The 12672-nt window shown below is 34.7% G+C and overlaps 2 protein-coding genes across 2 annotated transcripts; both read left to right on the top strand.

The window, feature by feature from the left end:
* LOC133779091 (uncharacterized) lies at positions 1 to 3264 on the top strand. The gene is made up of 3 exons (XM_062219090.1): positions 1 to 166; positions 268 to 683; positions 3219 to 3264. The coding sequence occupies exons 1-3, from the start codon at positions 38 to 40 to the stop codon at positions 3262 to 3264; spliced, it is 591 nt and encodes a 196-aa protein (XP_062075074.1). The 5' UTR covers positions 1 to 37.
* A 3874-nt stretch (positions 3265 to 7138) lies between these two features.
* On the top strand, positions 7139 to 9688 carry LOC133834788 (protein DETOXIFICATION 49-like). The gene is made up of 2 exons (XM_062264539.1): positions 7139 to 8924; positions 9468 to 9688. Exons 1-2 carry the CDS (start codon positions 7259 to 7261, stop codon positions 9503 to 9505), a joined length of 1704 nt encoding a protein of 567 aa, XP_062120523.1. The 5' UTR covers positions 7139 to 7258; the 3' UTR covers positions 9506 to 9688.
* Positions 9689 to 12672: the final 2984 nt, after the last annotated feature.

Below are 12672 nucleotides of genomic sequence, written 5' to 3'. Positions count from 1 at the left end.
CTATGCACCCGCGCTTCTTTACTGGGCTTTTGAGGCCATGCCTTCTCTCGGGAGTAAGTTCGGTGAGAACAGTGGGAATCAGATTCCGAGGATGCTTAGCTGGGCTACGAAGACTGATATCACTATTTCGACAGCTCTGTTGGTTCCTATATTCGCCAATCGTCGAGTAAGTTCCATTTTATCTTGTTAAATGTCACAAATTAATCTTGTTAAATGTCCATTTTATTTTATTAAAGTTTTTCTGACACATGTTATTCAACCATGCAGTTAGTGGTATTTTCCATGCTGAAGTCACATCCCGGTGAGGTAGTCTACTACAATAGCCTCCCAGAAGTTGATTCCAGGTTATTCCCTGAGTTGGAATCAACTGTGGGGGAGGTTGGGACTACAGTGGATGAAGTAGTGGTACCTGAGAAGGAGGCAGAGAAGCTAGCAAAAGTTGCAAAGGAAGCCTCCATTTTTTATGAGGATGTCCCGAGGGTTGAGGACGGCACTTCACAGGCCTGTGCAGCTTCATCTAGTCAGGTTGCCCAGCCTGATTATGAGCAATTGATGCAGAGGCTCAAGAGGGTTGAGGAGGGCCAGGCAACCTTACTACAGAATCAGACCACGATCATGGCTCAGTTGGCGCAGCTGCTTTCATTGGTCTCAAGTCGATCCACCGACGTAAAATCAGATACAGAGTCTGATATCTTGCCCAGACTACGAGCGCGGTGATCAATCCTCCACTCCACAGGCCCAAACATCTGTAGCTGCCAGTGATACTGACAATCCCAGTGTACGAGTACTGTAGCCCGAGGAGGCAGCTGGCCTTGAAGTTGTTAGGAAGAAACGCAGGCCCAAGCGTTTTGATGACTTCACCAACCCAACAAAGAAGATCAAACTAGATAAACAGGGGCTAGTTGCTGAACCACTGAGGAAGTGTGACCCACAGCAGGAGAAGAGCTTCTATAAGTGGATCATCGGGAAGATCGACAATAAGAGATACTGGAACGTGTATACTAGGACGCACGGTGTGGCATGGTTCTTACAGTTGCACACAGTCCAAACTTGGCTTTGGGATTCGGTATGTAAATTACATTCATGTTTTCAATTCAATCTTAAAATATATTGATGGTACTAACGAATTTGTATGTTTTTTTAGCATATTGATGCCGCTTTGCACATGCTACGCCGCCGACGCCACTTTTACCATGCTGCATTTCAGTAGGATGATGCTATCATGAACACCACCTTCCCCCAGGCGTGCCTAGGTCATTGGAATCATTTCAGAGAGACCGAAACTAAGTATACATGGGACGACGATGTGCTGAGAATGTTGAAGGGCGATGATAATTAATTCCTTGTATCATGGCAAAATGTGAGTGAAGTATATTTTTCCTTGCACGTCGAGAAAGCCGCACATTGGATCGCCATTGAAGTCTCCATTCCAACGTGGTGCATCAACATTTATGATTCCAACCATAGCGTGCTCAGTCCCACTCTGATGGAAAAAGCAATCAAGCCTTGGTGCTTATTGTTGCCTTCGTTGTTATGGTGTTCTGGCGTGTTTGACGACCATGAGGACCTCCAGGTATATCTTGAGCCGAATGCAAAGCCTTTTTCATATTGTCGTATTCCTCCAGAGGAGTGTCCTCAGACTAAGACAAGGTATTCCCCTATTTAATTAGTGTATTTTGAAATCTGAAAATTAAAGTTATTTTTATCTTCTATTGACACAAAATCGATTATATGCAGTGGGGATTGTGGTATGTTTGCCATCAAACATATCGAGCATCTGGTTGCCAGGCTACCACTCGATACTGTTATCGATGAGAACATCCAGCATTTCAGGACCAAGTGGTGTGTGGACTTGTTCTATCAGAATTTGGCCCCGTGATGCTCTTTACATTTTTGTCTTACACATCTTGTATAGTATAGCATATAATTAATTTTGTATATTATTTTTTATCAAACAATATTTTTTGAAAAAGTTATTAAATATAAAAGTTCTAAATTTACATAATGTGTCTGCCTCGACATCCAAACCAACAAAGCATTAGAAGAAGTATTCCATATAATAAATGCAGCAAAATCAATTAAATAATTACATAACACAATATTTTAAATCCTAGCCTTACATGACTTCCTATTGTGCCCACTACCACCACATCTGCTACACTTATGTGGCTTGACAATCTTTTCCCCGCGTGAAGCATAGCAATTTGTCTTTCGCCTACCCACTTTCTGTTTCCTGGGCCTTCCTATAGGGGTTTTCTCAACGGGGACGCCGACAATCGTATCTCTGATGTGATCAGGGATTACCCATTCATCCTCGTTCCCAACAGGGTAAATAGTATCTTTATAAGTGTCCTTCAATGCCTCGATTCTATAGTAAGGGGAACACAATGAGTAAATGTTTATGCTTCTTTTTCTAGCTGCAGCAAAAGCATGTACACAGGGTATCCCAATGGTTTGGAACATGCCACAAGAGCATGATTTTGTGGCCAAGTTCACCTCACCATCACCATTACCATCGACCACAAGAAATTCGTGATGACCAAGGACTTGGACATCTAAAAAAATTGCTTTATTACCTATTTGCTTCAAATCCTTTTCCATCTCAGGTGATAACACAGTTGTTGCTTTTGCAGCTCTTTCACGTCTATCTGCAAACCAAGACTGAAGAGTGAATCTTATGAATTCAAGAAAAGTGGCGACTGGAAAGCTCCTTGCCTCCTTGGTCTTATTGTTAAAGCTTTCTGCGTAGTTACTCGTCATGATATTGTATCGGTTACCAAGAAAATAAGCACTACTCCACCTTTCAAAGCCAATTCCCTCTAGATATTGAGCAATGAGCGGATCAATTACCTTAATCTTGTCAAAGAACTTGTGAAATTCTGTTCTTCGAAATGCGTACGTTGCACACCCCATGATGTTTTGCGCGTGGTTAGTTTTGAATTCATACAGATATGATGGTAACATGCACCGTGATACGCATCTGGGAACATAAGCTCCAAAGCATGATTAATGCTTTTATGCCTAAAAGCAAGGTTCTCAACGTCCCCTATGGCTTCCTTCAATTTTCTCATGAAATAAGTCCAAGAGTTATGGTTCTCACTGTCCACCAATGCAAACGCAATTGGAAAACAACTGGTTGTTTGCATCCAACGCAATAGCACAGAGCATGTGGCCACCATACTTATTCTTCAAGAATGTGCCATCCACACAAATTACAGGACGGCAGTACTGGAAACCATGCCTAGAAACACCGAGGGAAAATAAGCAATACAAGCAACGACCATCTTCTGCTACAAAATCAGTAATTGTACCTGGGTTCTTATGCTCCAACTGACACACGTATCCAGGTAACTTGGAGTATGATTCCTCAGATGTCCCTCTGACATACATACGAGCCTTTTCTCTGCATCTCCACGCCTTCTCATATCTCATTTCGACCCCAAAATGGTGCTTCATGTCCTCCCTTATGTTGTTTTCCATGTACCGAGTACCATCGGTTGCAAATTTCCTCTTGATTAGGTGCCCAACAACCCACGGTGATGCTTGACGGTGGTCCTTATCTCGAATTTCTTGTGAGCAAGTGTGTACTTCGTTGTATACAGTAATCTCGAACATTTCAGATCGCATTTTTTTCTTACCCCTAAATCTTCAACCACAATCAGGATCCTTGCAGGTAATGTACCACACATCAGTCCCAGATTTCCTCACCATAAACTCAAAATTATTCTTCATCGCAAATATGGATGCTTTGGTTTTCAATTCAAGCTTGTTCTAAAAGAACTTCCCAAGGTGCAATTCTGCTAGTTGAGGAATGATGTTGATGTGAGGCCTCTATATCCTCTTTGGTGAACATGGGAGCACTCCATGTTCTACGATCTTCACCTAAGTCCAATGGAGAACTCCATCTAAAACTATCATCGGTTCTACTTGGACCTGGACGACTACTGCTGGTCCTAGGTGTTTGCCGGTCTTCTATTCTGCGCTCCTCATCTACCATGACATCTGAACTCTGTGTTGGAAAATCTGCCCTAACATCTGGCCCACCAAGATCTGTTGCATCAGCAATAGGATCGTCGTTGACATAAGGTTCGTAGCCATAGGGATCGTACTCCGCCGTGTCATGCACATATGGCATATCTCTAACCGGGATATCATCATGGACTATGACATCTGGATTTGTCTCGGGAACACATGTTCCAACGTCACCTTGAGTTCCTTTGAAACCATGACATGGAGGAGAAATGTTCTCTTCAAATCGAACTTCTTTATTAACGCTGGCAGAAGCCGATGCATTTCTTACACCTCCCTTCTTAATCAATGTCACACATAGAGGAATGAGCTTCTCTACAGATTTCGATGCTAATCCAATGAATGCACGCACATGCCTATCATTTTTTATAATAGTAGGTTTGACGGATTATGATAGGCATGTGTACGTGACCTCAATTTTCAAGTCATGCACACATTTATCCACTTCAAGTTCATCGTACAGAATGTCAAGCAGTTGCTCATATGTCACACCCTTCTCCACGGGCAGAACTTGATTTACAGCATCTCTGAAAATCCAATCCCTATTTTTGAGTTCCCAAACACCATTGAATGCAACAAATACGGAAATAATCGAATCTGCAACAAAAAAACAAAAAAAAAAGGTCAAAAAGTTAAACTACAACATAAAACAGAAAATATCGATTTCTATCGATATATGTCGAGTCCTATCGAGGTCACACATATCGAGTTTTATCGAGTACAGTCGAGGACTATCGAGGCAAACAATCCAATAAAATTCTTATACACCTATCGACTTTTATCGAGTACAATCGAGGACTATCGAGGCAAACAATCCAATTAAACTCTTATACACCTATCGATTTTTATCGAGTACAATCGAGTTATTAAATCCAATTAAACTCTTATACACCTATCGAGTTTTATCGAGTACAATCGAGGACCATTGATGTATTAACATCCTAACACTATTGAGGGACGTCGAGGTCCATCGAGGACCATCGAGCCAGCATGCATGCAACACATCGAGACCTATCGAGTTTCATCGAGGCAGGAAAAAAATCCAGAAAAAATGCACGAAGTATCCAAAATTCATTCCGACAGTGAAAAATTGCAATAAAACATGAAGGCATACACTGATCTGTTCGAAATAAGACAAGTAATATAACTAGACAAGTTTCCTCACTACATATAACAAATATATACTTACCCATACGATTTTTTCCCTTAGATCCAAAATCCAAAATAAAGTTTCTTGACTTGAAAGGACTCACAATTTTCCCCTAGATCCGAAATGCAAATTAATGGTGGCTGGCTTTTTTTTTTTTTTTTTTTTTTTTGTGTACGAGAGTTTGAGAGATAGAGAGGGAAAACATAAGAGATAGAGAGTGAAGACTATGAGAAAAAGAGAGGGAAAATTATGCCAAGGGTATTGTGGGTAGTAACGTCATTAGTAGCACAAAAACGAGAGTTATATAGTGATATTGTATTTTTTAAATGTAGTGTCACTTATTGCATTAAAACTCAAATTTCCCTTTAAAAATTATAAAAAAAAAATTGCTTTTTTGAAGGAAAAGGCACCAAAGACCCAATATGATATGTGTATATTTTAAGACACCTAAGAGTACTTCCAATAGGTGTTGTATAATAATTACAACTTTAAAAATGTGAAGAAACAGGGTTTTTGACCCTTCTATTAGATGAGCTAAAGCAATACTTTATTTTACCTCTGTACATTCCCATCTCTACATGTAGAGAGAGATGGTTTACCTTTACTTTAACCAATTTATATACTTTTTTTTCCTTGAATTTTGTTTCTTTCTCTAAATTAATTATTTTTTTATTTACTCTTTTATATTATTTTAATTAATACAAATTATAATATTTAAATAATATAGAAAAAATATAGAATAGCTGATATATGGTGTAATATAAAAATTTAAAGTAAAATTAAAAAAAAAAAGTAAAATTTTAATAAAGTGATTTGAAAGATAAAATAGAGCACTAATTCAAAGTGCTCTAAGAATTGAAGTGTGTATGTTGTCATCAATATGCTTCCTCTATCTTTCTCTACTAATCTTACTCCTTGAGCATATTTGAGTTTTGAGAAATGCAATACATATCATGTAATGTAATGTATAGAAGAAATAGTATTGATTTGGGAAGAAGATAAAATATGTGAATGATTCATAAATATTTTTTTAAATACAAAATTGAGAGTATGGATTCTCTTCAATCTTCAATCAATATATATATATATATTAACATGTCTTTCTAATTAATTGTCTAATCTTAGCTAACTTGAATTCCAAAGCAAAAATTAAGCTAAAAATAATATACAGACACATTCAAAAACCAGAGCTTTTTGAAGCTTAGTAGCTCCACATATTAATATTAAGTTTGACATTTTAACTCAATACTCAATTATAAGCTCTCTCAAATACAACAATTTTTTGATATAACACTATTAATGATATATAAAATGTAAAGAAGTGGTATAAATTATATACCCACTCAGTATAAAAGTAATTATACCCGCCTCACTGTATAAAAGTAGTAATTTAGTAAAATTTGTTATTTTCTGTAAATTTCTCTATTATTTATTTATTTAGGAAAACTTTTATTAAGAAAGTGTTGTTGCTACTAAGAGCAACTCCAATGGAAGATTGTTTAAATTATTAAATCAAGACTTTTCTATTAAACTTAACCAATCAAAAAAAAAGAAAAAAAAATAAAAATGAAGGCAACATTGCTACTGTTGGGTAACGTTACCAATTTTCTTTTAAAATAACTCCTCCACCTCATTTATCAACTCCCACCTTCGACAAGTATTTCCTCACAGCAACTCCTAATATACAGCTTTTTTTTTTCTTTTTCTTTTTACTATTCTTAACATAACGCCTTAAACCGAACAAAAATACACACGTATGTATTTTATAATATAATATAAGTTAAAATATATCCAACTTCAACTGTGATTACAACTATATATATATGTACTTATATGTCGTCGAGTGATATTCTGATGAGAAATCAAGACAAGTCAATCCAAAATTGAATTTAAAAATTCATTTTCAAAACTTGGCCAAAGAGACTCTATAAAAGCCGAGACTTCCATTTCTAAACCCCTCAACTTCCAAGGTACCTCTCTTTTCTCTCTCTCCCTCTTCACTTGGTCTTTTGTGTGCTTATTCTGAACACCTACAAATTCTATTTTATTTAATTTTATTTTTCAAACAAATATAAAAGAATGTGTCAGCTGTCAACTCCCCCCATCTACAACAAATGCAATTCATCGAACAACTATAACCATGATCCAGAAAACAAAGACGACCCTTCGTTAAACGACGACGGCCTCAAAACTCCACTCATTCAAAACGACATCAACACGATGACCACCCAGAAGCAAGATGAGAAAACTACAATAGAAACGAAGCAAGCGACACAAATTATTACTTCAACTACTAACCCACAAAAATCCCATTTCTTCCGACTTGTTGTCGAGGCCAGCTTAATCGCCGTAATCGCTTTCCCAATGATACTCACGGGGCTTCTACTCTATTCCCGTTCAATGATCTCCATGCTCTTCCTCGGCCGACTTGGCGAGCTCGCTCTAGCCGGCGGCTCACTCGCCATCGGTTTCGCCAACATCACCGGTTACTCGATCCTCTCCGGCCTAGCCATGGGAATGGAGCCCATTTGTGGCCAAGCTTTTGGGGCCAAGAAGAACACTCTACTCGGACTCTGTTTACAGAGAACAATTCTTCTTTTGATGTTAACTTCAATACCCATTTCTCTGCTCTGGTTAAACATGAAAACAATTCTTATTCTTTGTGGCCAAGATGAAGCTATTGCCATGGAAGCTCAATCTTATCTTCTATACTCTCTTCCTGACCTTATAGCTCAATCTCTATTACACCCACTCAGGATTTATCTCAGAACTCAATCCATTACTCTGCCCTTGACCTACTGTGCCACTCTGTCAATCTTTCTCCACATACCCATTAACTATTTCTTCGTTTCTTACCTTAATTGGGGAATTAAAGGAGTTGCTCTAAGTGGGGTTTTGACCAATTTTAATCTTGTGGCATCCTTAATCCTCTACATCTTAGTCTCTGGGGCCCACAAGAAAACATGGGGGGGAATTTCCACTGATTGTTTTAGAGATTGGAAAACACTATTGAATTTGGCCATTCCGAGTTGCATTTCGGTCTGCCTCGAATGGTGGTGGTACGAGATCATGATCTTGCTATGTGGGATTTTGCTAAACCCAAGAGCAACCGTGGCTTCCATGGGCATTTTGATCCAAACCACAGCACTAATCTACATATTCCCTTCTTCTCTAAGTTTCAGCGTTTCGACAAGAGTTGGTAATGAACTCGGTGCTAACCAACCCAAAAAGGCCAGGTTGGCCGCCATTGTAGGCCTATCTTGCAGCTTCACACTGGGCCTAGTAGCTCTGATATTTGCAGTTATGGTTCGGAAGGTTTGGGCTACTATGTTCACACAAGACAAATATATTATTTCCTTAACATCGTTGGTTTTGCCAATTATTGGGCTTTGTGAGCTCGGAAACTGTCCTCAGACGACGGGTTGTGGGGTCCTCAGAGGTACAGCCAGGCCCAAAGTGGGAGCCAACATAAACTTGTGCTGTTTTTACCTGGTCGGAATGCCGGTGGCTTTGTTCTTGTCTTTTTTCGCTGGGTTTGATTTCAAAGGGCTCTGGTTTGGTCTTCTGGCGGCTCAGTGTTGTTGTGCTCTGACCATGTTTGTGGTTTTGGGCCAAACGGATTGGAACTCTGAAGCTCAACGAGCCAAGCTTCTTACTGGAGCTCAAGTTATTGATGACGATCACGATGCCAACAATCAAGTTGTTGAAGAGAAGCGAAGTGAGAGAGGTGTAGTCAACGAATATGGTAAAAATTATTCACCTGCTTAATAATTTTATGTAACTTTTATTTATTTATTTATTTACTCACTTAAATATTAAACTGTTCCAAGCTAAATTCAAGTTGTATAAAAGGGTGTAGGTCTTTTTTCTCTTTCTATTTTTTTCCCCAATGGTCGTTGATAGGTTTTTTGTCTAGTGAATTAAGAGTGAGAAAGAGAGGGAAAGATTATCTTTCAGGGTCTTTTTGGCTATATGGGACTCGTATATAGTGTAGTGATATCCAACTATCCATTGTCAACGTGTGTAAAATGTTGTTATAATATCATAGCAAGTACAAATTAACTAAACTCATAGGAGGAGAGACAACTGGCCACCTTTGTTTCTTTTACCGAAAAATACAATAAAAATAAATCACTTCTTTATTGTATGAGTCTCACTCTCTTTTATTTATATATATTTGAAATCAATTATTTTTATATTTAGTCCTCTTCTTAATAAAATTTTAGATGTTCTTTCAATTATAGCAAATTAATGCTGATGCTCCTCATTTTTTTTCCCTTCTATGAAGGGATGATGGGAATAAAACGATGGCCGGTAGAATCATGATTCATAACGTTTCTTTATAACCCCAACCCCCCCTATCTCGCCTCTAGTTTTTCCTTTAAAAGGTCACTCGATAAACCTTTTTATACTATAGTCTTCTTGATTAAAGACACTTTTGCTCAATTGTACTGCATATTTAATTTGAAAGTGGAATGACCCCTTTATCGTTGCAAATGGGCAATGTCCATTCTTTTGTGGTACATTCTGTTTCGGAAAACACACTAAAGTTTTTTTTGTTTTTTAATATGGTAAAAAAAAAAAATCTTTATTCACATTACTGTTTCGTGATTACATTATTTGGATTCTTTTTTCCAAAAAGAAGCTTTACTACATTAATTTAATCCACAATTTAATTAAATGGTGCCGATTAGTATGAATGAACAAAAGTATTAAAGTTATGCTACCAACAGAATCATAATATGTCACCTTTTCACGATTATTATATCATCTTGAATAATATAGAAACGCAAATAATAGCTTTTAATATTAGTGAAATGGTAAATTTTGTCAATATTTGGTTGTGTATACATCTATATTTATAGTTTTCAGGGTATATACCTTTAGACTTGATCAAACTTCCTATTTGAGTCGAAATTGCAACAACTAGCTGTCTCAATTGACTGCTTTCTAACATGCTAGAAGGGTGGGTAGCCGGTAAAAATGGAGGCTATCATACAAATTTTAAAAGAGTTTTTTCGGCGATAATTCCAAAAAATTTTCAAAAGCTACATTTTAATAATCAAATAATTTTTTGCAGTAATAATACATAATTCTACTATTTTGGTGCAACCGTTAGTACTTACCGTTAACTATTCGTTAAGTATGTACATAATACATTTTATTAGTCTAATTGGTGGTGATAATACACAAATTTTTTCAAAAATTAAACTTTAATACCCAATTTCTTTTACGGTAATACCTAAATCTACAATTTTGATATAACTATTAATACTCACAGTTATTTAAATTTTTTAAATATTATAAAAATCATTTAAAATTTTAAAAAATCTACAAAATTATTAAAAGCTAATTAATAATATAGATTTTGGGATGATTTTGAGTTTCAATTTTAATTTGGGTTGTTTCGAATTTGAAAATTTTAGTTTTATTAATTAGCTTTTAATAATCTTTTAGATTTTTTTAAAATTTAAAGTTATTTTTATATTATTTAAAACATTTAGGGATATTGACGATGATAATACACAATTCGTTTCAAAACTTATACTTTAATACCTAAATTTACGAGTATAAAATTTATGAGGATACTTAACGGACAATTAATGGTGAGTACTAACGGTTGCACCAAAATTATATATTTAGTATTATTATCACAAAAAAAAATTGAGTATTAAAGTGTAACTTTTGAAATTTTTTTAGGAATTATAACATATCCCATTTTAAAATGACAAGGTCTCTTTCTTTTGTATACACATTCATGCACATTCACATTACTTATAAATATGCTTATATATTTATACTTAAATATAGAAGTTAGGGCAAGTTTGGTTAGTTTTTTAACAAATAGTTAATTAAAATCTGAAAGAGAAATTCTTCTCATCACAATTGAAAAGTGCCTTCCCTAAATTTAAATTTTGCCTGTAATTTTTGTTAAAACAAATTCAATAGTTTGTTTTCGAAGGTTATATTTGGGTTATAAGCTTTGCTAATTAAATATATCAAACACTGATTAATGATAAATAGATACTTTAAGCAGCATCGATCATACTTTAGACTTTTAGCTTACAATTAAATTGCTAAAAAAATTAGTAATTTATTAACGCTTTTTAAAAAACTTAACCGGATTATAATTGATAAAAAAAGGGGTTTTATTTAAACTTATTAAAATGGTTAATAACTAAATGTACTCTTGAAGTATGTTGATCACTACTGTTATTCCAATAAACTTTATTATTATTTTTTTTATTCTGGTTGCTCATTAATGGAACATGCGTGATTTGCAGTGTGCACTACTCACAACTATACGTTGCTGTTTAATTACGTACTCACAACAATTATAGTTCATAAGACAAAGGCTTTTGTATGAATAAGGCTATCTAACTATAGTGAGATGCATTAGGGCACAACTAGAGTTGGCTCAAATTGGAATATTATTTTTCTAAAGGAACATATACTCACCACAAAGAGAAATGCAAGTTGCATTTATCAACTTGCCAAAAAATCCTTAATATCAATCAAATGGACGCTTAATATGGAGTCAGTATCAAGGGTCTACTAATCTAGAAAGATCTTTTGCCTCAGCAATTTAAATTTATATTTATATCCCACATTAATGCACCATTAAAATTGGAAAATCTATGGTATTGGAATAACAGAATATCAATTAAGTTGACTAGCTACGATATCGATGAGGTACATATTCATATTGATTTAGTTATGTGCATATGAAGCAGTATTATAAAATATGTGTATAAATAAAGGAAATTTTTGGCTTTTACGATATGTTTTTTTTGTTAATTGTAATAAAATATATATTTATTAATTATATTAATATAAATTCAAATATTATAAAATATCATTATTATAATAATATTTAATACAAATCTAAATATTTAATAATTGTATCAATATAAATTTAAATATTATTATTAAAATAATATATAATAAATAATTTTTATTTTTATTAAAAATTTTATCATTTATATTTATAAAGAAAACATGTTTTTTTTTAGAGGAAATCACGTCTTTTATGAGTTTTTTTAACAAGTTTAAAAAAATATGGCATTTTTTCAAAAGAGCTTATTTTATGACATTTTTTTAAAAATTTAGTTTCCTATATTTTTGTATAAAAATGAGTTTATGTCATAGTTTTACTCTTAATTAAGTTTATTTAAATTAGAAGATTATTTTAGTAATTTAAGTATTTTTTTATTTTTATATTAGTTTCATTATACAATATTTACTTAGTATTTTAAAAAGGGAACTTAATCTATTTTATTGTTTTTATATTGTTTATTTTTTTTATTTTTCATAATTTAATATTACAATTTAAAATCACAAATATATTTTTACTTTACTATTTATAGTTTTTATCTCTCCAACTTCTTTTCTCGTTGACGTCTTATTTCTCATCCTTCTTTGTCAAACTTTTTTTGGAGAAAGTTTCTTATGAAGTCACCTCCCCTTCAAGTCAAAATATTTTATTATTTAGC

This window comes from Humulus lupulus, chromosome 5 (genome assembly GCF_963169125.1).
Source record: "Humulus lupulus chromosome 5, drHumLupu1.1, whole genome shotgun sequence".
NCBI classification, from domain to species: Eukaryota; Viridiplantae; Streptophyta; class Magnoliopsida; order Rosales; family Cannabaceae; genus Humulus; species Humulus lupulus.
This window is presented reverse-complemented; position numbering and strand designations above follow the sequence as displayed.